Source organism: Panthera onca, chromosome A1 (genome assembly GCF_046562875.1).
Source record: "Panthera onca isolate mPanOnc1 chromosome A1, mPanOnc1 haplotype 2, whole genome shotgun sequence".
NCBI classification, from domain to species: Eukaryota; Metazoa; Chordata; class Mammalia; order Carnivora; family Felidae; genus Panthera; species Panthera onca.
Genome location: NC_138339.1, coordinates 27,111,713 through 27,136,127, shown reverse-complemented (window position 1 = coordinate 27,136,127; position 24,415 = coordinate 27,111,713). Strand labels below are relative to the sequence as shown.

At 40.8% G+C, this 24,415-nt stretch overlaps 1 protein-coding gene across 1 annotated transcript in view; it reads left to right on the top strand.

The window, feature by feature from the left end:
• Nucleotides 1–24,415, top strand: part of ADAMTS12 (ADAM metallopeptidase with thrombospondin type 1 motif 12) — a 330,050-nt gene that overhangs the window by 114,961 nt on the left and 190,674 nt on the right. Inside the window, exon 3 of the mRNA XM_078444728.2 lies at nt 7,265–7,415. Coding sequence (XP_078300854.2) covers nt 7,265–7,415 — 151 coding nt within the window. The remainder of the gene's footprint in view (nt 1–7,264; nt 7,416–24,415) is intronic.

Sequence of the window (24,415 nt, the reverse complement as noted above, 5' to 3'; positions counted from 1 at the left end):
TTTTAAAGTAGGTCTTCATATTTGCCTTGATTACAGCCCTCATCACTGTATGATCCATATGCTGTGGATCTCCTTTGTTAGTCAGCCAGTCTCTAGAAATACGGGTCCAATATGGTAGCTATTAACCACCTGTGGCTGTTTTAATTCAAGATAATAATTAAAGTTAAATAAAATTGGATCATATGGTATTTTTATTTTTAATTTTTGGGGGAGCTTCCATACTGTTTTCCCTAGTGACTGCACCAATTTGCATTCCTACCAATAGTGCACAAGTGTTCTTTTTTCTCCACATCCTCACTACCACTTGCTATTTCTTATCTTTTTGATAGTAGCTATTCTGACAGGTTGAAGGTGGTATCTCATTGTGGTTTTGATTTGCATTTCCCTGATAATTAGTCATGTTGAGCATCTTTTCATGTGTCTGTTGGCCATATGGATGTCTTCTTTGGAAAAATGTGTACTCAGGTCCTCTCCCCATTTTTTTAATCATATTTTTTTGGTGTTGAGTTGTAGAAGTTCTCTATGTGTTTGTTTATCCTTATCAGACATATCTTTTGAAACTATCTTCTCCCATTAAGTAGGTTGCCTTTTTGTTTTGTTGGTGGCTTCCCTTCACTGTGCAGAAGCTTTTTATTTTGATGTAGTCCCAATGGTTTTCCTTTGCTTTTGTTTTCCTTGTGTGAGGACACCTATCTAGAAAAATGTTGCTATGGCCAATGTCAAAGGAATTACTCCTTGTGTTCTCTTCGAGGATTTTGTTTTAGGTCTCACATTTAGGTGTTTAATCCATTTTGAGTTTATTTTTGTGTACGGTGTAAAAAAGTGGTCCGGTTTCATTCTTTTGCATGTTCCTGTCCAGCTTTCCCAGCACCATTTATTGAAGAGACTGTCCTTCCCCACTGTAGATTCTTGCCTTCTTTGTCATACATTAATTAACCATATAAGCAAGTGTTTATTTCTAAGATTGATTTGGGTGTCTGTTTTTATTCCAGTACCATACTGTTTTGCTTAATACATCTTTATGGTGTATCTTAAAATCTGGAATTGTGGTACTTCCAGCTTTGTTCTATGATTCAATAATTCCACTACTGGGTATTTACCTGAATAAAATGAAAATACTATTTTGAAAAGATACATGCAATCCTCTGTTCATTACAGCTTTATTTACAATAGCCAAGATATGCAAGCAACCTGAATGTCTATTGATAGATGAATGGACAAAGAAGATGTACACACACACACACACACACACACACACAGAATAATATTACACAGCCATAAAAAATGAGATCTTGCTATTTGTGACAACTTGGAGAGACCTTAGAAGATATTATGCTAAGTGAAATAAGTTATACTGAAAAAGACAAATACTATATGATTTCAGTCATATGTAGAAACTAAAAACAAAACAAATGAATCAACAAACAAACAAAAAGTAAAATCAGACCTTTGAATACAGAGGACAGAACTGATGGTTGCCAGAGAGTATGGGGGATGGGAGGATGAGAAAAATGGGTGAAGGGGAGTGGGAGCTATAAGCTTCCAGTTATGAAATGAACAAGTCATGGAAATAAAAAGTATAGCATAGATAATGTAGTCAATGATACTGTGACAGCGTTGTATGGTGACAGATGGTGACTACACTTGTAGTGAGCATAGCATAATGTATAGACTTACTGACTCACTATGTTGTACACCTGTCAACTCTACTCAAAATATTTTGAAAAAGGGGGGCCTGGGTGGCTCAGTCGGTTGAGTATCCGACTTTGGCTCAGGTCATGATCTCACAACTCATGGGTTCGAGCCCCATGTCAGGCTCTGTGCTGATAGCTCAGAGCCTGGAGCCTGCTTCTGATTCTGTGTCTCCCTCTCTCTCTGCCCCTAACCCACTTGCATTCTGTCTCTGTCTCAACATTAAAATTTTTTTTTTAATTTTAAAAAAAGTTAAATGAGGCTTATGGCTATCAAATTGGACAGTGCAGATATAAAACATCTCCACATCACAGGAAGTTCTCTTTGGCAACAGTTCCAGGAGATAGGGACCAGATCTGTACTGTTATAATATCTGCCTGACATATGGTAATTACCAGGTTGGATGCATCAGGGAATGTCTTCCTGGCTTGAGTTTTATCTCCTCAAACCACATGAATTACTAGTGCTGCCAAGACTAATATGCACAGTCTTCATGAGTCTATGTCATTACCAGTCACTCTCCCCTTTGGCTCCATGGAGCCATGTCAGGGAACTCTTGGGATCACAGCAGAGGGTGGGATATTCCTGTAGGAATCTTCTCAGTGGTCTTACATCTATATTTTGTGGCTTCTGTCATCTCTTGACTTCTCACTTGGGGTCCTGGTTACATATTAAATGATAAAACGCTCTGCCTCTTGCAGACCAGCAACAAAAATGTTAATAGTTCTGTCATGGCTTTAGGGCTCTGCCAAGTGTTTTGTAGACTAGAAGTGCAGTCTTCTATTTTTGCCCTCTTAAAAGCACTCGCCCTCGAGGGGCGCCTGGGTGGCTCAGTAGGTTAAGCGGTTGACTTCAGCTCAGGTCATGGTCTCACAGTTTGTGAGTTCAAGCCCCGTGTCAGGCTCTGTGCTGACAGCTCAGAGCCTGGAGCCTGCTTTGGGTTCTGTCTCGCCCTCTCTCTCTGCCCCTCCCCTGCTAGCATGCTGTCTCTGTCAAAAAATGAATAAACATTAAAAGCACTCGCCCTCACTGGGCTTCATCTTCCCTGAATCCCAGCACTGGAATCTCTAGCACCTAGGGAGGTACCCCTCACCAATACACACCTTTCTAGAGGGTGCTCTATATCAAGTCTTGTCTTCCTGGCTGCATTATAAGCCTTGAGGGCAGGAGTCACTACCCCTCTTAGAGCTCTTAGCACAGGGATGGCCCAGTGATACAGATACAGATTTATAATCTATAAGGATGATTTGGGGGATGCATTTTTATCCTTTTCCTCTGTATTATAATGGGGGACAGGTGGTATCTTTTCCAGTGATTCATGCACTATACCCGAATATCTTGGGTGCCTCTTTATCCCAAACCATTATGTTGCTCATGTTGTCTTTGTTACCATGGGAAGAAAAAGTTGATCTGGTAACTTCTGAAATTTTCAAATGAAAAGGAACTTCTTTCCAGGACAGGATGATGAGTTTTGGCAGCATTGTTCCATTGCACAGCTCCAGGGGGGTACATTCACAGCTTTTTCCTATGTGAATAGCACCCGCTTCCGCTGTGCTACACAGCGTCCTGAGGGATGGAACTGATTTGGCAGTTCTCTCCTATGTCGTTTGCAATACCATTGTTGTTACTCTTCAGTCTGCAGGGTTTTACCTGTGGCAAAACTGGAAAGCATGCCAGCACAGGTTAGGTGACTCTTCAGGGTGTCTAGGCTGTGTGATTCTAGAACACTCCATTCACAAATTCCTTGTGAGACACTGCCCGTTTCCCACTAGGCCCAAATCATTGCAGTAACTAAAGTATGGTGTCAATTACATCAAGACGACTAATACTTTTGATGGGTGGAGAAGAGGTTGTAGACAACTATTCAGTCTGAGACTAGGGAAAGTAAATTGGATCCAAAGATTCTGTGAAGGTCCTTCCCCACCTTTCCTTAGCAGAGAGTAGTAGAGGTTCAATGACAGCTGACTCACGCCAAGGTGGCTCAGCCCCTTGTCTCATCACCACCAGCTGAGTTTGCCTGACAAGCATAAAGCAATATGAAGAGTCTGATTTAATAGGCTTTAAGACATCCACCTGCCTTAAAATCTTTTCCTTTGTTCAGTCTTTAACAGTTGAAACCAATTAATAGACACTTTTTTCTTTTGTGTCAAGTAATGCTTCCTATGAAGAATTAAGGATAGGCTTAACATTAATTTATTAGTGTTAGAAATCAGAATAATGGTTACCCTTGGGGAATGGTATTGACTGGGAAGGGAACAGGGAGTTTCTCAGCTGCTGGGAATGTTCTTTTTCTCTATTTAGGTGTTCCATCTGTGAAAGATTTATGGGACTTTACAGTTATGATTTGTATATCTTTCCATATGTTTATAAATCTTCAAATTAAAGTTTATTTAAAACAATTCTTAGAAGATAGCCTCAGGAAGCATTCATAGATATTTATAACTTAGTTAAAACAAAGACATGAGCTTGTTTCCAAAAGGGAGTTAGCAGTTTGCTGAGACTACTGGATGCCGAGGGGGAAGAGTAGATAACAATGGAGAGAAAGGGCCAATTTGTCTTCTTTGAGCTTATGTCTGGGGTTCATTCTGCCTTGGTTCTTCTGGGAACAGAGTACAAGTCCCCAGTGAGTTACATACTTCTTTTGAGTCTATTCCCATTCTCCTTCAAGGATCTAAGAAAGGTGAGCAGATTACAGAGCAGCTTGGAATGAAAAGTGACTTTTTTGGCTCAGATCCAGAACTGGTAATAGAAGGTGATTCTCTTGGGCATTCAGCTTCAGGAAAGCATGGAGCCAGTATTTCATCTGGAAAGCAAACCATAGATGAGTTCTTCCAGCATGACCTGGCTCTGGTTAGGTGGGAAGAGACCAACAAACTGTAGCCACCTGGATACCAGTTGTATACAGCTTTATGTTTATGTGTTGGTGGAGAGAGAGGTGCAGAGCTCAGCTAGGAATCTTTCCACCCCACTCTCCTCCAAACCAGTGGATGTCTCTTCATCCCCTCTTCTTCTGTGTGACGCACACATGGGGTCCATGCATGTGAGCAGGTGTCCTTCTTCCCCTCCAGCTGGTGAGTCAGCCAGCTCTCTCAGGTCACCATCCAGCTTCTGAGGAATATTTAGACTGAACAGGTGATTTTCGGGTGCAGGCTGGCAAGGCTGGCCTCGTGGAGGAATGCAGATAAAAGTGCTTTGGGAAAACGCTTGTTTGGCTTGCGTGCATTCTCATTCATGTTACTCGTAAATAGTTATATATTCTCAACTGGAGCCCCATTTGTTTCTTCTGTACTACCTGAGTCCAAATGTAAGGCTAAAGAAATACCAATAAATCCTTCTTGTTGGTGAATTTTTTCTCTTCAAGGACATCAGTATTAAGTAGATAGCAGTTGCACAAAGGGACCCCACATCAGCTTTCCCTGGGGGGTCCTTGAGTTCTTCTTTCTTTCTTTTTTTAAACATTTTTTAAAATGTTTATTTATTTTTGAGAGAGACAGAGACAGAATACAAGTGGGTTAGGGGCAGAGAGAGAGGGAGACACAGAATCGGAAGCAGGCTCCAAGCTCTGAGCTGTCAGCACAGAGCCCGACGCGGGCTCAAACTCACGAGCTGTGAGAGCATGACCTGAGCCAAAGTCGCACGCTCAACCAACTGAGCCACCCAGGCACCCCCCTTGAGTTTTTATTTCTGTGGAACAAATGAGCTTTATCAGCAACAGGCTCACATTCTCCTCATGTCCCTGTTCTCTGTCTCAGTGTCGAAATGGAACCAAATCTCAGCACTGCACGAGTCTGTTTACAGCTATTTTATTACAGTCTGGACCTTGTTAGTTCTCTCAATCCCATGGGCCTCAGAGAAAGATTCTGAGAAAAAAGTCATGTCTCCTAAGAAATGTCAGAAATTTGAAGTCACATGTAACCGCTGATTTAGTGGTAGTTAAAGCATTACCACCCTGCATTTGTAAAGCACTTTGCATTGGCACTTTTATAAGCCTTAGCTGATTTGGTTCATCTAACAGCCCTGTGAGGTAGTAGGCATTATCTCTGTTTTACCGGCTGGGTGACCTATTCAAAGCCACACAGCTGTTCTTATGACTGCCAGTTAAGTGTGCCATTTTTCCTATTCCCCTTGTTATTAAAGATATTTTAACATCAGTAATCAAAACAGGAAGCCAGTTGTGACATTTATGTTAAGATCTGGTTATATTACTGGTCTAATGAAGCAAATATTTTGGAAAGACACCCAAGTTAGAGACTGGCCATAGAGAGCAGCCTCCTTTCATGGAGCGCCTCTTGCCTGTTGACTGTGGAGGCTGCTCAGAGAGTCTTCAGACTTGTCTGCAGAGCAGGGCAGCCCTGGCTTGCTGAGGTATAGTGAGGGGCTTGGACTTGGAAGCTTTCACTGTTTCCCTAAGCCTCCAGTGTTTCCAGGTTTACTTTTGCAAGCTTATTATTGACTAAATGGCTATATTGATTCTATACAATGAGATGACATAAAATATGGAAACGCTTAATGTTCAATAAGACTATGAGCCAGGCTCTCTTCTAAGAGCTTTGCATACATTAACTCATTTGGTCTTCATAACGACATTTGATTATTCCCACTTTTCACTTGAGAAGGCTGAAACTGAGCAAGTCATTTGCCCAAGGTCACGATGCTAATATATGGAGGAGCTGGGATTGAACCCACTAAAATTCCAGAGTCTGAGCTCCCGGTCACTTCAGTATGATGCCTTAGGCAGGTCTTCTAGGGCAAGCTCTTTTTTTCATTTATATAAAACTCAGATCCTTAGATTTAAGTCCATCCTAGGAGATCATTGGCAAAGGAGTTTTCTAAACATCTCAAATGGGGACCAAGAAAACTTCCTGAAGAGAAAAGAGAGTTGAGGCATATACCACTTCTAGACCTGACCTCCAGGAAGTTACTCATTGATGGGCGTTCTCCAGCATATTGCTGATTCCCATAACTGTGAAATGAGAGTGGCCCCTTTCCCCTGGAAACTTGACAGAGGACTTTGCACTGTAGACTCCAGGAAACTCAGTCTCAGATCAGGGACTCAGCATTCTGTTCTTTGTTTCCTTGAGAGCAGAATTGCATCATTTCAAGTCAAGGAGCCATATGAACGTGAGGCTGGGCTACCCACATACAGGTAAACGTTCCAAACAATTTTCAGTGGAGTATGGAGTATAGGTACCAACTCCATAACAGGGCAACTGAGAAGCATAGGTGCTTAACTTAAGATTCCTAGATACCCAGCAATGGGTTTTAGGGGCAGGGGGATGAATTTGCATAATTGTGTGCCACATTTGGTTACATGTGTATGGTATACTTTTTTCATTGGAATCTCAAAGGGATCCATGACCCCAAAACATTGAATAACTATGACTATAAGCTATGACATCTCATTAACTTATTTATGTGTAGCTTTTCTGGGACATCAGATGGCAGACTATAAAAGCATTGGTTTTATGAATTTTAGGGATCACTGTGATCTATGTAATTTTCACTTTACTAATTGTCTTTACATAGATACAGAATTGATTCAAATAGGCCTTTGCATTATGTGTATTTACAGACTGGATTTTTCCATCTACCGCATGGAGACTTCTTCATTGAGCCTGTCAAAAAGCATCCACTGACTGAGGGAGAGTACCACCCACACATCATTTACAGGAGGCAGAGTCAGAGAGCTCCAGAGCAGAAGGAACCAACCTGCGGATTAAAGGGTATTGTGACTTAAATTTCCTTACTGCATTTAGGAGTTTGTCTTGGTTCTATTATTGTTTTATTACATCATGACTTATTCTTACTCAAATCTTTTATCTCCTCCCCACTCTTCTGTTGCCACAAAGTATGTGCCCCTGTAGAATCATTTCACTTCTCCATAGTCTCTTCATATTCTTAATGGGAAGGGGAGAAAGCATCTTCTACATCCTTGCCACATTAATCAATGATACTTACATGATATGCACAATGGTGAATTTTTTTTTTCTAAGTAGGCTTCATACCCAGGGTGGAGCCCAGTTTGGGGCTTGAACTCATGACCCTGAAATCAACACTTGAGCTGAGATCAAGAGTTGGACCCTTAATTGACTGAGCCACCCAGGTGCCCCTGTTTTTTTTTTTTTTTAACTTTTTGAATCCTCTAGAGGAAGATAGTTTAAATTAAAGACAATGATTTCTACTCTTAACAAAGTTATAGTGTGGAATATTACCAAACTGCTTGTCATATCTGCCTTTGGAAGGCAGATTTAAATGCTTGATGATGCTGATAATGATGTGTGAAGATAAACTGAAAGATACATCAACAGATATTCATCAGATGATGAACTGAGCTAAGCTTCTTTTGGCTGCCTTTTGTTTGTAGTTCACTGACATGTTTCCTGACCTTTGGACCCTGGAGTGACCTGAACTGGTCCTCTCTGCCTTGTGCTAAACTTTTCAGGTAGTTTTCAGAGGTAAACTGACCCAAGTTATTTACTTGCAATTCCCACATTCTCTTTGATTTGTAGAAGATAACAATCTATGCATAAAGCGCCCCTGGAAATGGGAACATTTTCTTAAATATTGCATAGTTTCTCCTTTCTTCAGAGGAAAAAAATTATGGGCCGGGGGCCAGTTAACAAAAGGAATCATTAATATTATTTATATGTCTTAAGGATTTGGAAACCATGGACCTCAATGAGAAAATAGATAGTGAAGGAATTAGTGCTGGTGGATTCTGATCATGGTTTGAGAGGACTCAGAACTTGAGCTTTGCAGGCAAGAGAAGGAAAGGACAAGGGTACAAGTAATTTCTCTACAGACTTCACCCAGACCCTGGGATAGATGGTAACTTTCCTGGGAGTTTCTTCTGTAATCTTAGCAGAGCAGAGTATGTAAACAATAAGAAATTTTGAGTCTATAATGTGTTTTTACACGAAAATGGACAGCTGCTTAAATTCTTTAACTTTAGGAAGCCATTCCAACTTTGTCCTTAATTGGAAAACTTACTGTCTAAATCTCCTTTGAGCAAGAACTGGGAGAAGATACTTCTGGATGATCTGATTGATTAAATTACTAATTCAGATAACTTAGTCTCAGTGTGAAATTTTAGGGCTCTGATCTAATCACTTGAAGACTTTCCCAATTCCTATTACACACTGGATGATAGGATAACACTTGTATGTGTGATTTACTATTTTTTAGATCACTGGGTCATCACTATGGCAGAGAGAGTGATTAGGGCAGTGAGTGAACTTGCCTGGAGACTCACTTCTGTAGCCACAGTTGCTCTGTGAAATGAGTTAGGCTAATCCTCATCCACCTGCCTTGAACATCTCTCTGTTGAGGTAGAGTTCATTAATAATGAGTTGAGAATGGCACATATTTAGTCATAAAGGCAGAAAGGATGGATAGGAAAAGAGAGGTTTACAAATGTCATGTCCTTGTTAGGTCACACTCAATACCTCAGCTATGGCACTTGTCATATCATTTCGTTATTGTGTTTCCCCACCAACCCTAAGGCTTACCATTACTTTGGAAACTGCTCTGATTAATCCTACTTGGAGAAATATTTGTGTTGTGAATTTCTCCACACATATCTTCTAAAAGATATTCTCTTAAACTTGCTTAAAACCTCCCACTGTCAGAGCAGAACAGCTCTTTTGGAAGGACCTTTCAGAATGCCTAATGCAGCTCCTTTTTTTCACCAAAGATGCAATGTGATTCAGACAAGGGAGTGAACTTTCTATTTTAAAAAAGCTTTTTTAATACTTATTTATTTCTGAGAGAGCACAGGCAGGGGAGGAACAGTGAGAGAGGGAGACACAGAACCCGAAGCAGGCTTCAGGCTCTGAGCTGTCAGCACAGAGCCCGGCGTGGGGCTCAGACTCACAAAGTATGAGATCATGACCTGAGCCGAAGTCAGATGCTTAACCAACTGAGCCACTCAGGTGCTCTGGTGAAGGGACTGAACATTCAAAGCCATCAAAGCAGTAGGTGTTCTGAAGTTAGCCAAGCTTAGAAGTCAAGGTTCTATTATACCTTGGGCTTTATACTCCCTCATGTTTATTCTTATGTATTCTTTAAATATGTAAATCTTGTTTTATCAACAGTCTTGAAAGCCCCATTGGAGTAGGAATTCCCTTCCCAAACAGTATGTAACATAGTAGGAGGTGCAAACTAGAAATTTAGTAAATCATTGGAATGAAGTAGTGATTCATAGCCAGATAGATGAGACTAGAGTATACTAGCCTCTCGTCTGCATAACATTGATAGAAAGAAAAGAGAAATGTGTATTTTCTAGAAGTTCAGAAGGTGTCAGTTCTGTGAACATCTCCCTTCCTAAGACAACAATATGATTTAATGCCGAAATGACAGCTAGAGCTTTAAGAATAATCTAATGTGCTTGTGAATATTCTTAAAATATATATGAGGGGCACCTGGGTGGCTTGGTCGGTTAAGCGTCCGACTTCAGCTCAGGTCATGATCTCACGGTCTGTGAGTTCGAGCCCCGCGTCGGGCTCTGTGCTGACAGCTCAGAGCCTGGAGCCTGTCTCAGATTCTGTGTTTCCCTCTCTCTCTGCTCCTCCCCCGTTCATGCTCTGTCTCTCTCTGTCTCAAAAATAAAATAAAACGTTAAAAAAAATATATATATATATATGACATTTGGGTTTTAAAAATCTTGCTTTATTTAAATGTACTTGGTCTTTCTAAACAAGGTAATTGTGGTGTTCTTATGTCACATTACCCTGCCGAGATGATGGAATTAACTGACAGTGGCCATGTCATTAGCCAACATTAAAGTACACTTCATACTTAGGTCAGTTGGTGTTTCGAGGTTGAATTACTGTGATTATATCAAGAAAGATCACCTTTACTTGTGTAACATGTTCTGCCTTTGTAATGTTCAAGGCAGAAACACCCTTGGTAGTGAAAAAAAAGATGTACTTTAAAAATGCTCTAGTAGTTCAAGAGAGAAAATGTATCAGTTATTTTCATCTAAAATGTGTCCCTTTACTTATGTTTATTTCCCATGTAGAAAGGTGTTCAGGAATTTCACAATGGGTCCCTTATCAATATGGTCTAAAAGTTCATTTTACCAACAATGACAAGTTCCTTTACCTGAAGTTTTTTGTCGAGAACATATCACACTGGGACTTGAGTGGGTTTTACATGGATATCTGGGGGAACTATGGTTTTAGGAGACTGGGGAAGGGGAGAATTAACACTAGTCAGATAGGTCTGATGCTAACAGCTACAGGGTTATCAATGGCGGGAAGAGGTCTAGGCAGGTAAGGTCAGAGTTTGGGATTTGATGCATTAGGTATTCTAGGTTAGGAACATAAGGTCTGGTTCCTGGCATGCATTTTTGTGTTCAAAATTTATTCATTCAACATCTATATATTGAGTATATTCTTTTTTAAATGTTTGTTTATTTATTTTGAGAGAGTGCATGAGCATGAACTGGGGAGGGGCAGAGAGAGAGTGAGAGAGAGAATCCCAAGCAGCCTCTGTACTGTCGGTGTGACCTGAGCTGAGGTTGGACGCTTAACTGACTGAGCCACCCAGGTGCCCTGAGTACATTCTTTATGTCTGGTGCTCCCCTAGGTTCTGTGGGTTCATATGTGAATAGGATATAATTCTTGGTCTTCAGAGCTGACAGCCTGGATGTGAGACATGGGTAAGTCGGGATCTGGTCCTAGTTTTATTTTTATAGTATCTGGTAAGACCATGAAGGAAAATGGGACCTCTATGCATGAATTGGGATTTTTGTCACTGTACCTTGTATTTTTGCCAGGACATGTAGCTATAATTCATTCATTTTCCCTATCACTGCATTTCATTATGTGAATGTTCCACCTGATCCTGTCTCCTGTGTGTAGATCTGAACTGCTCCCAGTTGGGGACAATTATATAGGCCAACTAACCTTCAACAAAGCAGGAAAGAGTATCCAATGGAAAAAAGACAGTCTCTTCAGCAAATGAAGAGAAAACTGGACAGTGACATGCAGAAGAATGACACTGGACCACTTTCTTACACCATACACAAAAATAAACTCAAAATGGATGAAAGACCTAAATGTGAAATAAGAAACCATCAAAATCCTACAGGAGAAAACAGGCAGCAACTTCTTTGACCTCGGCTGCAGCAACTTCTTACTAGACATGGCTCTGGAGGCAAGGGAGATAAAAGCAAAAATGAACTACTGGGACCTCATCAATGTAAAAAGCTTCTGCACAGCAAAGGAAACAATCAACAAAACTAAAAGTCAACCAAGGAAATGGGAGAATATATTTGCAAATGATCTGTTATATACAGGGTTAGTATCCAAAATCTATAAAGAACTTACCAAACTCAAAACCCAAACAAATAATCTAGTGAAAAAATGGGCAAAAGACATGAATAGACAATTTTCCAAAGAAGACATCCAGTTGGCTAATAGACATTTAAAAAGATGCTCACTATCACTCATCATCAGGGAAATAAAAGTCAAAACCACAACGAGGTACCATCTCACACCTGTCAGGATGGCTAAAATTAACAACTCAGGAAACAAGAGGATACGGCGAGGATATGAAGAAAGGGGAACCCTTTTGCACTGTTGGTAGGAATGCAACCTGGAGCAGCCACTCTGGAAAACAGTATGGAGGTTCCTTAAAAAATTAAAAAGAGAACTACCCTATGACCCAGCAATTGCATTTCTAGGGATTTACCCAAGGGATACGAAAATACTGATTCAAAGGGGGCACATGCACCCTAATGTTTATAGCAGCACTATCAACAATAGCCAAATTATGGAAAGAGCCCAAATGACCATCAACTGATGAATGGATAAAGAAGATGTGGTATATATTTACATTGAACTGGATAACATTTGACTCTGCAGTTGTGCAAAACTCATGTGCTTTTTGATCTCAGAAGCTTTCTTTAAGGATAACAGGATGGAAGGTCTCTGTGACTAAGTCAATCCCTACAATGTGGTATATATATACAATGGAATACTATTTGTCATCAAAAAGAATGAAATCTTGCCATTTGCAACAACGTGGATGGAACTAGAGTGTATTATGCTAAGCAAAATAAGTCAGAGAAAGACAAATATCATATGATTTCACTCATAGGTGGAATTTAAGAACCACAACAGATGAACATAGGAGAAGGGAAGGAAAAATAAGATAAAAACAGAGAAGGAGGCAAACCATAAGAGACTCTTAAATATAGAGAACAAACAGGGTTGCTGCAGGGTGGAGGGGGAGGGTGGAGCGATGAGCTAAATGTATGATGGGAATTAAGGAGGGCACTTGTTGGGATGAGCACTGGGTGTTATACCGAAGTGATGAATCTCTGAGTTCTACTCCAGAAGCCAATACTACACTGTATGTTAACTAATTTGAATTTAAATAAATAAAAATTTAAAAACAAGACTGTTCTTATACATGTTTCTTAGGATTCAAGTCCTTATCAAAGATAGTGGAATGAATATCTCATAGTCTATATACATCTGACTTTACCAGATGATGCAAACTTGTTTTCCAAAGTTGATATTCAAGCATGGTAAATGAGAGTTCCCACTGTTCCATGTTCTGTCCAATACTTGCTATTCTCACTTTTATATTTGGCTGGCCTGGTGGATATGAAGTGATATTTCTCTATGCTTAGTGTTGAACTTAACAAACGTATTTGTTATGAAGTTGGACCCCAAATCTATGGCTTGTGGCTATAGATTCTCCATAAATAGTTTTCTCTCCTGTCCCAGAGTTCAAGCCTGGAGAACCAAGTTTAAGTTTGCTTACTAGTTTCTTTGTTTTCTGGTTCAGTTTTTCATTTATTCTCTAATCTGACTTAAAAAAAAAATGTTTATTTATTTTAAGAGAGAGGGAAAGAGAGAGAGGGCTCAAGTGCATGCATGGGGGTGGGGACAGAGAGGCACGGAGGGTGGTGGGGACCAGAGAGAGAGGAGAGGGAGAGAGAGAGAGAGAGAGAGAGAGAGAGAGAGAGAAGGCTTCATGGTGTCAGCACAGAGCCCAATGGCAGGCTCTATCTCATGAACCGGGAGATCAAGACCTGAGCGGAAATCAAGAGTCAGACACTTAACCAACTGAGCCATCCAGGCATCCCTCTAATCTGACTTTTAAACTTACCATTGTTCCCCAGAGCAAAAGTAGGGAGCAGTAGATGCCCCAGCTGGCTGTGTGCATCAATCAGAGTTCAGCCAGAGAAGCAGAACCAGTAAGAAATATACATTAGGAGATTTATTGCAAGAAAGTGGTTACCACAATAGCGGGGGCTGGCAAGGCAAATCCAAAATCCATGGGCAGACTGTGAGGAAGGGCAGGCTGCAAGTCTCAGGCTTAGGCTGAAGCAGCTGTCCAAGGCAGAATTTCTTCTGGGAAGTCTCAGCTCTTCTCTTAGGATCTTTCAGCTGATTAAATCAGACCTACAGATTATCAAGAATAATTCTCTTTACTTTGACTTTATTAATGGACTTTAATTTACACCTATGAAACACCTCTCACAGCAACGTCCAGAGTAATGTTTGAATACTGGGGACTGCATCCTAGCCAAATTGACACATAAAAAAAGATAATCACAGTGCATCTTTCGCTTTTCTCTCTGAATTTCTACTTACTTGTATTTGTTTTTCTTTTTTCTATTTTTGGCCTCTGAGGATTTCTTCCCTCTTTTTTAATGCTAATTAGGGGACTTAACACTGGGAGAGTTTTTTAGGGTATCTGGTCTACCATATTGCAAGAAATCAGTCTTGAGTAGATTTCTTATTGAGGTCATTTGGAAATTTTTGAGTTGCCATTTATTTTTTTAATTATCATTATTTTTAATGTTTATTTTTGAGAGAGAGAGAGAGAGAGAGAGAGAGAGAGAGAGAGAGAGAGAGTGTGAGCAAGGGAGGGGCCAAGAGAGAGACACACACAGAACCTGAGGCAGGATTCAGGCTCTGAACTGTCAGCACAGAGCCTGATGCAGGACTCGAACTCAAGAACCGCGAGATCATGACCTGAACCAAAGTCAGACGCTTAACCAACTGAGCCACCAAGGTGTTCTTTGTTTTTTTTTGTTTTTTTTTTTTTTTGAGTTGCCTTTTAAATGGTATGCACAGACATTATTAAATACTAACAAATATTATAAATGTTATAACATTAACAAAAATCTCATTAGAATAATTAGCATAGGTTCTTTAATATATGGCTTTTATGATCTCGAAGTATGACCCTTCTATTTCTACTTTCTTGAGGGTGTTTATCAAGAAAGGATGCTGTATTTTGTCAAATGCTTTTTCTGCATCTACTGAGAGGATCATATGGTTCTTGTCCTTTCTTTTATTGATGTGATGAATCACATTGATTGTTTTGTGGATATTGAACCAGTCCTGCATCCCAAGTATAAATTCCACTTGGTTATGGTGAATATTTTTTTAATGTATTGTTGGATCTGGTTGGCTAAAACCTTGTTGAGGATTTTTGCATCCATGTTCATCAGGAAAATTGGTCTGTAGTTCTCCTTTTTAGTGGCGTCTTTGTCTGGTTTTGGAATCAAGGTAATGCTGGCTTCATGGAAAGAGTTTGGAAGTTTTCCTTCCATTTCTATTTTTTGGAACAGCTTCAGGAGGAGAGGTGTTAACTCTTCCTTAAATGTTTGGTAGTATTCCCCTGGAAAGCCATCTGGCCCTGGACTCTTGTTTTTTGGGAGATGTTTGATTATTAATTCAATTTCTTTACTCGTTATGGGTCTGTTCAAATTTTCTATTTCTTCCGTTTCAGTTTTGGTAGTTTATATGTTTATAGGAATTTGTCCATTTCTTCCAGATTGCCCATTTTATTGGCATACAATTGCTCATAATATTCTCTTATTATTGTTTTTATTTCTGCTACGTTGGTTGTGATCTCTCCTCTTTAATTCTTGATTTTATTTGGGTCCTTTCCTTTTTCTTTTTGATAAAACTGGCTAGTGGTTTATCACTTTTGTTAATTCTTTCAAAGAACCAGCTTCTGGTTTCATTGATCTGTTTTACTGTGTTTTTGGTTTTGATAGCATTGATTTCTGCTTTAATCTTTATTATTTCCTGTCTTCTGTTGGTTTTGGGTTTTATTTGCTGTTCTTTTATCCTCAATGGGGAAAAACTGAGAGCTTTCCCCCAAAGGTCAGGAAAAGACAGGGATGTCCACTCTCACCACTGTTGTTCAACATAATATTGGAAGTCTTAGCCTTAGTCATCAGACAACACAAAGAAAAAAAGTTATCCAAATCAGCCAGGAGGAGGTCAAACTTTCACACTTCGCAGATGACATGATACTCTATATGGAAAACCCAAAAAATTCCGCCAAAAACTGCTAGAATTGATCCATGAATTCAGCAAAGTTTCAGGATATAAAATCAATGCACAAAAATCGGTTGCATTCCTATACACCAACAATGAAGTGCAGAAAGAGAAATCGAGGTATCGATCCCATTTACAATTGCACCAAAAACCCTAAAATACCTAGGAATAAATCTAACCAAAGAGGTGAAAAATCTATATACTGAAAACTATAGAGAGCTTATGAAAGAAATTGAAGAAGACACAACAAAATGGAAAAATATTTCATGCTCCTGGATAGGAAGAACAAATATTGTTAAAATGTCAATACTACCCAAAGCAATCTACATATTCAATGCAATCCCTTTCAAAATAACACCAGCATTCTTCACAGAGCTAGAACAAACAATCTTAAAATTTGTATGGAACCAGAAAAGACCCAGAATAGCCAAAACAATCTTGAAAAAGAAAACCAAATCCCAGACTTCATCACAATCCCAGACTTCAAGCTGTATTACAAAGCTGTAATCATCAAGAAAGTATGGTACTGGCACAAACAGACACTCAGATCAGTGGAACAGGATAGAGAACACAGAATTGGACCCACAAACATATGGCCAACTAATCTTTGACGAAGCAGGAAAGAACATGCAATGGAATAAAGATAGTCTCTTCAGCAAGTGGTGCTGGGAAAACTGGACAGCGACATGCAGAAAAATGAACCTGGACCACTTTCTTACACCACAACACAAAAATAAACTCAAAATGGATGAAAGACCTAAATGTAAGACAGGAAGCCATCAAAATCCTCGAGAAAGCAGGAGAAAACCTCTTTGACCTTGGCCGCAGCAACTTCTTACTCAACACGTCTCAGGAGGCAAGAGAAACAAAAGCAAAAATGAACTATTGGGACCTCATCAAAATAAAAAACTTCTGTACAGCTAAGGAAACAATCAGCAAAACTAAAAGGCAACTGATGGAATGGGAAAAGATATTTGCAAACGACGTATCAGATAAAGGGTTAGTATCCAAAATCTGTAAAGAACTTCTCAAACTCAACACCCAAAAAACAAATAATCCAGTGAAGAAATGGGCAAAAGACATGAATAGACACTTCTCCAAAGAAGACATCCAGATGGCCAACTGACACATGAAAAAATGCTCCACATCACTCAGCATCAGGGAAATACAAATCAAAATCACAATGAGATACCACCTCACACCTGTCAGAATAGCTAACATTAACAACTCAGGCAACAACAGATGTTGGCGAGGATGTGGAGAGAGAGGATCTCTTTTGCATTGTTGGTGGGAATGCAAACTGATGCAACTACTCTGAAAAACAGTATGGAGATTCCTCAAAAAATTAAAAATAGAACTATCCTATTCCCAGCAATTGCTCTATTAGGTATTTATCTGAGGGATACAGGTGTGCTCTTTCAAAGGGATACATGCACCCCCATGTTTATAGCAGCACTATCTACAATAGCCAAAGTATGGAAAGAGCCCAAATGTCCTTTGATGGATGAATGGATAAAGAAAATGTGGTATATATATACAATGGAGTATTACTTGGCAATCAAAAAGAATGAAATTTTGCCATTTGCAACTACATGGATGGAACTAGAGGGTATTATGCTAAATGAAATTAGTCAGAGAAAGAGAAATAACATATGACTTCACTCATATGAGGACTTTAAGACACAGAACAGATGAACATAAGGGAAGGGAAGCAAAAATAATATAAAAACAGGGAGGTGGACAAAACATAAGAGACTCCTAAACATGGAGAACAAACAGAGGGTTACTGGAGGGGTTGTGGGAGGGGGGATGGGCTAAATGGGTAAGGGGCAGTAAGGAATCTACTCCTGAAATCATTGTTGTACTATAGGCTAACTAACTTGGATGTAAATTACAAAGGTAAATTAAATAAAATGGCTAAAAAAAAAGAGTAATTAGCATATCGGATCACTAATTGATGTGGTATGATTGAGGGGGTTATTTATAGTTCTGATTTTACAGAAGCCCAGTTACTTGATTCTAAATCATTGCCATAGTCCATATTGAGTCTAAAGTACACAAGTTTTGTTTGTTTGTTTGTTTGTTTGTTTGTTTGTTTGTTTTGGCCAATAACAAACTTTCTTGGTACAACCTGCCTGAGACTTGTTTTGAATTTCCTGATTACCTGATTGTCTTATGATTAGAGCCACTCCATAGTGATCCATACCTTACTTTGCTATGAGGTAGTTAACACTTGAAGTGTCATTCTGTACCTTTTTTTTAGTGAGATGGCATATTGCTTTTGATTATCTGCTTTCAGAGCTGGTGGGAAGATTGGTAAAGTGTTTCAAGCTTGTACCAATGAGAGGGATGGGCAGACCATTGGGGAGAATTGGGGGAAATACATTAATATGTAAATGTGAGGAAAGATTAATTGGTAATGTGGCTAGCTTTGTTTGCTTAGTTAAATCCAAGATGATGGGAACTCAAAGCACAGTTGCCTCAGCACTGGGGTAGCTTTGTAGCTCTGAGGTGCTCACTTATCCAGTCAAAAGCCTTTACTCATTAACCAGACCTCACCACATAACCCTGCCTTGTATTTCTTCACTGTGTGATGTTTCCTGGCCTTGTTCTGTCATCATTTCAGGGCCATAGGTTCCCACTTTCCAAACAGGAAACTGCTCATTTTACCTCCTTCGGGATGCTGTGTGCCAAACACGTGCTGTCAGAGTGGCCAGGACAGCACTGAAGTACATGTAAAATTTGGAAGGGCACAGAAGTCTGGGGAGTGCATCTGAGGCCGGGAAGGGGATTTGGATCAATATGAGCAGAGAATCAGTTTCGACCGAAAGATGAATCTGTTGTAGGGCACAAAGTCTCAGTCCTGAAGACATGCTATTTGAGATGTTAGCTGTTAAGCTCTATTGCACTTCCCAAAACTCTTTAGAGAAATGTACAAGGTACATCCCAGCTTTGCCCTTGGCCCTTCCTGTGCTTCCACATACCTTTGGTGGGGTCAAGAGGTGGCTTATCCTATCCTGACCAACATTCTGGCTTCCCTCTGCTGCCTGCAGAGACCTGAGAAAGCTGTCTGATCCTTTCATCCTGCTCTGGTCTGTTCATAATTGGAGCCATCAATGGCCCTAACAGCATAGTGATGGCATCCCTAAAAAATGAATGACTTGACCTCCAGCTTCAGAGCCCTGTGTGGCAAACACACTCCTGGTGTGGTTTTTCTTCTTTTATTCCTGTCTTCAGTCAACCCACATGGCCAAGTCCTATCATTTCCACCTCCTAAATAGATTCCTAAATGGTCTGCCTTTCCCCAGTGCATTACTATGCTGCAGCATCATAACTTCACCGGCATAATAGCAGAGCCTCCTGACTAGTCTCTCTGCCCTTGAACTCTCCTATTAGAAGTTAGAGGAAGTATTCTTTTTTAATGTTTTATTTTATTTATTTGAGAGAGAAACAGAGAATCCAAAGCAGACTCTGCACCAACAGCACAGAGCCCAATATGGGGCTTGAACTCCCAAACCATGAGATCATGACCTGAGTTGAAGTGGGACACTTAACCAACTGAGCCAGCCAGGCACCCCAGAGAAGTTATTTCTAAAGTATAAATCAGGTCATCTGTCTCTCATGCTGAAAGTCTGTCAACGTCTGCCTGCAGTGTAAAGACCCAGTTCTTTAGTCTGTTTCAGGAGTGCCTTTTCTGTGCAACTCCTGCCTCTTCCTCCTGTTTTGTCTCTTATCACTCCAGATATAGCCTGTGACATTCTGAACTAGTTTTTATTACTCAAATAACCCTTGCTTTTCATTGCCTCTAGCCCTTGCGCTTAGGTTCCTTCTGCCTGAAACTTGTTTTCCCCAAAAGCTTTACCGAGTTATTTCTGTTCATCTTTAGGACTCATGCATGGCTTCCTTCAGAAGACCTTCTTGTCTCAATCTGCGTTAGATGCCTCTCCTATGACTTTAACACCAGCTACCTCACCTATTTTAGGCTTTATAAGATGATGAGTATCTGTCTGTGTCCTTTGTAGTCTATACTGTAAACTCAGCGAGGACAAGAATCACGTCTGCTTATTCATAGGCGTGTGTCCAAGATCTGACAGAGTTCCCTACAGGATAGGAACTCAGAAACAATGAAATCGTAAGTTTTGAGCTTACTGACCATCTATGATGAATTTGGCAGCTTATTAAATACTTATATTCCCCTATGGAACCAGTTTAACCTCTGAGAATACCCACAATTTCCTGAAGAAAGTTAGCATATACTCTGATGCTTGGTTTCTGAAAGGAGTGTGCATGAGACAATATGGCAGTGGTTGGGACTCTTGGCCTGAAGTTGTAGCTGAAAGTGAATACTTCAAATTTTTATTTTAGAAAAAAGAAGAGGATGGATGAATGAATAGATGGATGGATGCATAAGGGAAAGCAAGTGACATTCATTTACTCAACAAGCTCCTACTCTGTTCTAGGAACTGGGGATTCAGTGGTGAGCAGGATACTGACCCAGGCAGGAATGTGGCGATGGGGGTCTGAGAGAGCCTGAAGCAGGCAGGAGAGGTGTGCTCCCTAGACAGAGGTAAAGAAGAGCGAATATCTTGGAGATGAGAGGGCCGAGTCAGTCACTAGTGTCCCGAGTACTGGCCTCTGAGCCAAGGACACATGGATTTTCGGCTTCCTGTAGAGAGTTTGTGAGGACAGTTCTCAGCCAGTCTGTGAGGCAAATTTCTGGCCTCCTTTCAGACTCATTTTAAAAGTTGCCTCCTTGTGAGGTCCCCTTCCCCTACATGCTCAGCCCTAGGAGGACTGATGTGTCCCTTTCCTGAGCTCACTCTGCATTTTGAAGTGTAGCCTTCTACCTTCCTGCCTCCCCATCTCCTTCTTTTTCCCCATCTCCTAGATGTTCCTTCAGATGGGCTCACTTCAGAGCTCTTGCATTCACTGTTCCCTCATGCTGGATGCCCCCCCACCCCCCACCCCCATTTCTTCATGGCTTCTTCTCTTCCGCTGCTCAAGTCTGTGCTCGGATTCACCCAATCAGAGAAGCCTTCTTGGACCACTGTCAAAGATAGCTGTTCTTCTGTCACTTTGTAAACCATTTATCCTGCTTTCTGCCTTTTCACAGCACTTGTCATCACCTGATGTTCTTTATCTATGTATCAGTTAATTGTCTGTCTTCCCCCAACTAGAATGTAGGCTCCATGAGGGCAAACACTTCCTCACTTTTTTTCTCTGCTGAATCCCCACTGCCTGGGACAGAGCCTGCCATAGTGAGCATCTAGAAAATGTTGAGTGAATGAGTAAATCAATAAATGAATCGTAGCTTCATTAGTGATTATCCCATTGAACTTGTATTCTGTTTCCACCACTAGGCTCGTCTTTGTATCCCAAGTACCAAGGATACTTGTGTCCTAAATGTCAAGCCTAGTATCTGATGCCTAATAGTTGTTTCTGGATAAATATTTGTCCATTGAGCGAATGAATGATACGTCCTTGCAGCGGGGTCCTGCAGGTGTCAGCAGACACTGATCTTACCAAGGGTGGGGTCCAAGCATTCCAGGGGTGCTCTGAGTCACTGGACAGCAGTTCATGTTAACCACGTATTTGTCCCACAGCTTGATTAATGTTGGTGTTTGGGAAAACAAGCATTCACACCCCCACATAATCCTGGTTTTCTGTGCAGCAGCTGGAAGTCTCATAAATAACCACGAAATTGTTTCTCTGTGGGGAAGGAAGTTTACTTGTTAGACTTGAAATAAAATATTTTAGGAAATTGTGAATACATTTTATGCTCCAAATCTCCTCTAAAGGCAGAGAAGTGGATCCCTAGGGTGCTTTCTGGGCCAATAAGCCAAAGATTAGGAAGTTCCAGAGTTTGATTTACATTAGGTTGTGTGTCATTGGTTGACCTTCCTTCCTTCAGGAAATATTAATTTGATGCTTTCTGTGGGCCAGATACTAACTTAAACAGCTCTGAACATGCCAAATTGGACCCTGCCCTCATGGACTTACAAGATTGTAGGAGAAGAATTTAACAAAAATTATAAAAATAGTACATATGAGCATTGTGACAAATGCTGTGAGTGTATAGAAGAGGAACCCAATATGATCATAAGGGTTGGGGAAAGTCTATCTAGAGAAGCCATAAACTGGATATAAATTCTTAGGGAGCCATTTTCCCCAAGATCATTTCTACAGAACATCTAGCATTTGAGGAATGGTGCCTGTCAGGGATTATATTGTGTCCCCTCAAATTCCCTACATTAAAGTTCCTACCTTGGTACCTCAGAATGTGACTATATTTGGAGATAGCCTCTTTAAAAAGGCAATTAAATTAAAATACGGTCATTAAAGTGAGCCCTGATCCAATATGCCTGGTGTTCTTAGAAAAAGAGGAAATTTGGACACAGACACACAGGGAAGACCATGTGAAGACACAAGGGGAAGACAACCATCTCCAAGCCAATGAAAAATACCTCAGAAAGAAAGCAGGCAGCTGACACCTTGATCTTGGACTTCTTGCCTTCAGAATTGTGAGGAAATAAATTTCTGTTGCATAAGTTACTCAGCCTGTGGTACTTTGTTATGGCGGCCCTAACAGATTAACACAGCAGTTATTTGTTAGCCTACCTGCACAGTGATCCTCTGGTTCTTTCAAGCTATGAGCAGTTGGTTATGCTGCATAAATAACAGAAGACTGTACACACAAAATGAAGTTTAGTCAGGACTGGCTTTAAAGTGTGTAACTGGTGCAGCCGCACAGGGCCATACTCAGAAGAGCAGTGCTCTGTGGTAGCCATCTTGAAATTATTTTTTTTTTTTCTAATTTATTTATTTAAATTCAAGTTAGTTAGCATACAGTGTAGTATTGGTTTCAGGAGTAGAATCCAGTGATTCATCAGTTCCATATAACACCCAGTGCTCATCTCAACAGGTGCCCTCCTTAATGCCCATCCCCCATTTAGCCCACGACCCCATCCACCTCTCCTCCAGCAGCCCTTGGTTTGTTCTCTGTATTTAAGAGTCTCTTATGATTTGCCTCCCTGTCTGTTTTTATCTTATTTTTCCTTCCCTTACCGTTCATTTGTTTAGTTTCTTAAATTCCGCATACGAGTGAAGTGAAATCATTTTTCTTTCACTGACTGACTTAATTTGCTTTGCATTATATTCTTAATGATTTTATCTTTGACTTCGTGCTTTGTAAGTGAAGTCTGATCAGACAATGGAGCGTGTGCTGTGGGCCTGGAGCCTCAGCTCTTGCGTGTTCTTGCCTCTTGCCACCTCCCTTTACTCTCCACTATGACTCTGCTACCTCTGTGGCCCTGTCTGGGCAGTGACCAGGGCGCAGCAGTGTGGGAAGGCCTGCTTCTGTGGCTGTCTTCCGCCACCAGTGGAAGCCTGCGCACACACGTGAGGTTCAGGATTGAGTGTGTGTCCTACAGCGTCTTGGGATGAGGGATGGCAGCAGTCCTCTCCATCCTAAGCTGGCATTTGCTAGGTGGCCTGGAGGGGACTGCTTATCCACTTCCCTTCAGGTACTAAACATATTTATGCTCCCAAGCGTGTGGTGTTTGCAATTCCATGGGGTCACCCACCTGGGTGGGCTGGGGTCACAGGCCATAAAGGAAAGATTGACCTCTCTGCCCCATGCCCAGGGCCCTGTGTTTTCATTTTGTGTTGCATTCTGAGAATCATGGCCCTGGGTTTAGATTTCATTCACTTTGCTGGCAAAAAATTAAAGTGTATCTGACACATATTAACGAGATGACTGGGATTGTGGTAGAATTAACCATTGATGGAAAGTAATTGTTATTAATCATTGTTTTTAGTTTTGTTCATATATAAATAAATGGGTTTCACATTTTTTGCTCACACTAGAGTTTAGAGAGGGATGGTGTGGACATCAGGAGAGCCACATTCTGTGCCCCCTCAGTCATTCTCTAATTGGGACACAGTATAGTAACCATGGCCTCCATTTCCTCATCAGTAAGATGAAGGAAGATCTTTGTGGATTCTTTCTACTCTCATATGTTGTGAGTCTGTTTCTGTTTTTATTCTGCAGCGTCTAGAAGTAACGCAGTGTTGACATTCTTTACTCATACCAGTGTGGTTTAAAATCTGTCAAGTGGGTTTGCATACACTGGCATCTCACACATAAAAGGCAAGGATTTTGACCCATCCTTCCAGGATCCCCAGGGCACGGCTGCCCAGTGCTTTCCCCTTCTGGGCCTTCTGCCTCCTTTGCACACTTGCCCCGTCCCCAACTGCCACACCTAAAACTCGGGAGCTCAGGCTGCTGACTCAGAAGCGCCAGCTGGGGCTGCCATCTCAGGGGCTCTGTAACAGAGGCAGCAGAATCTCAGGGCCCCGAGTTGGTGGATGCATCTGATCCATCAGCAGGAGTTGGAGCATCAGAGGGA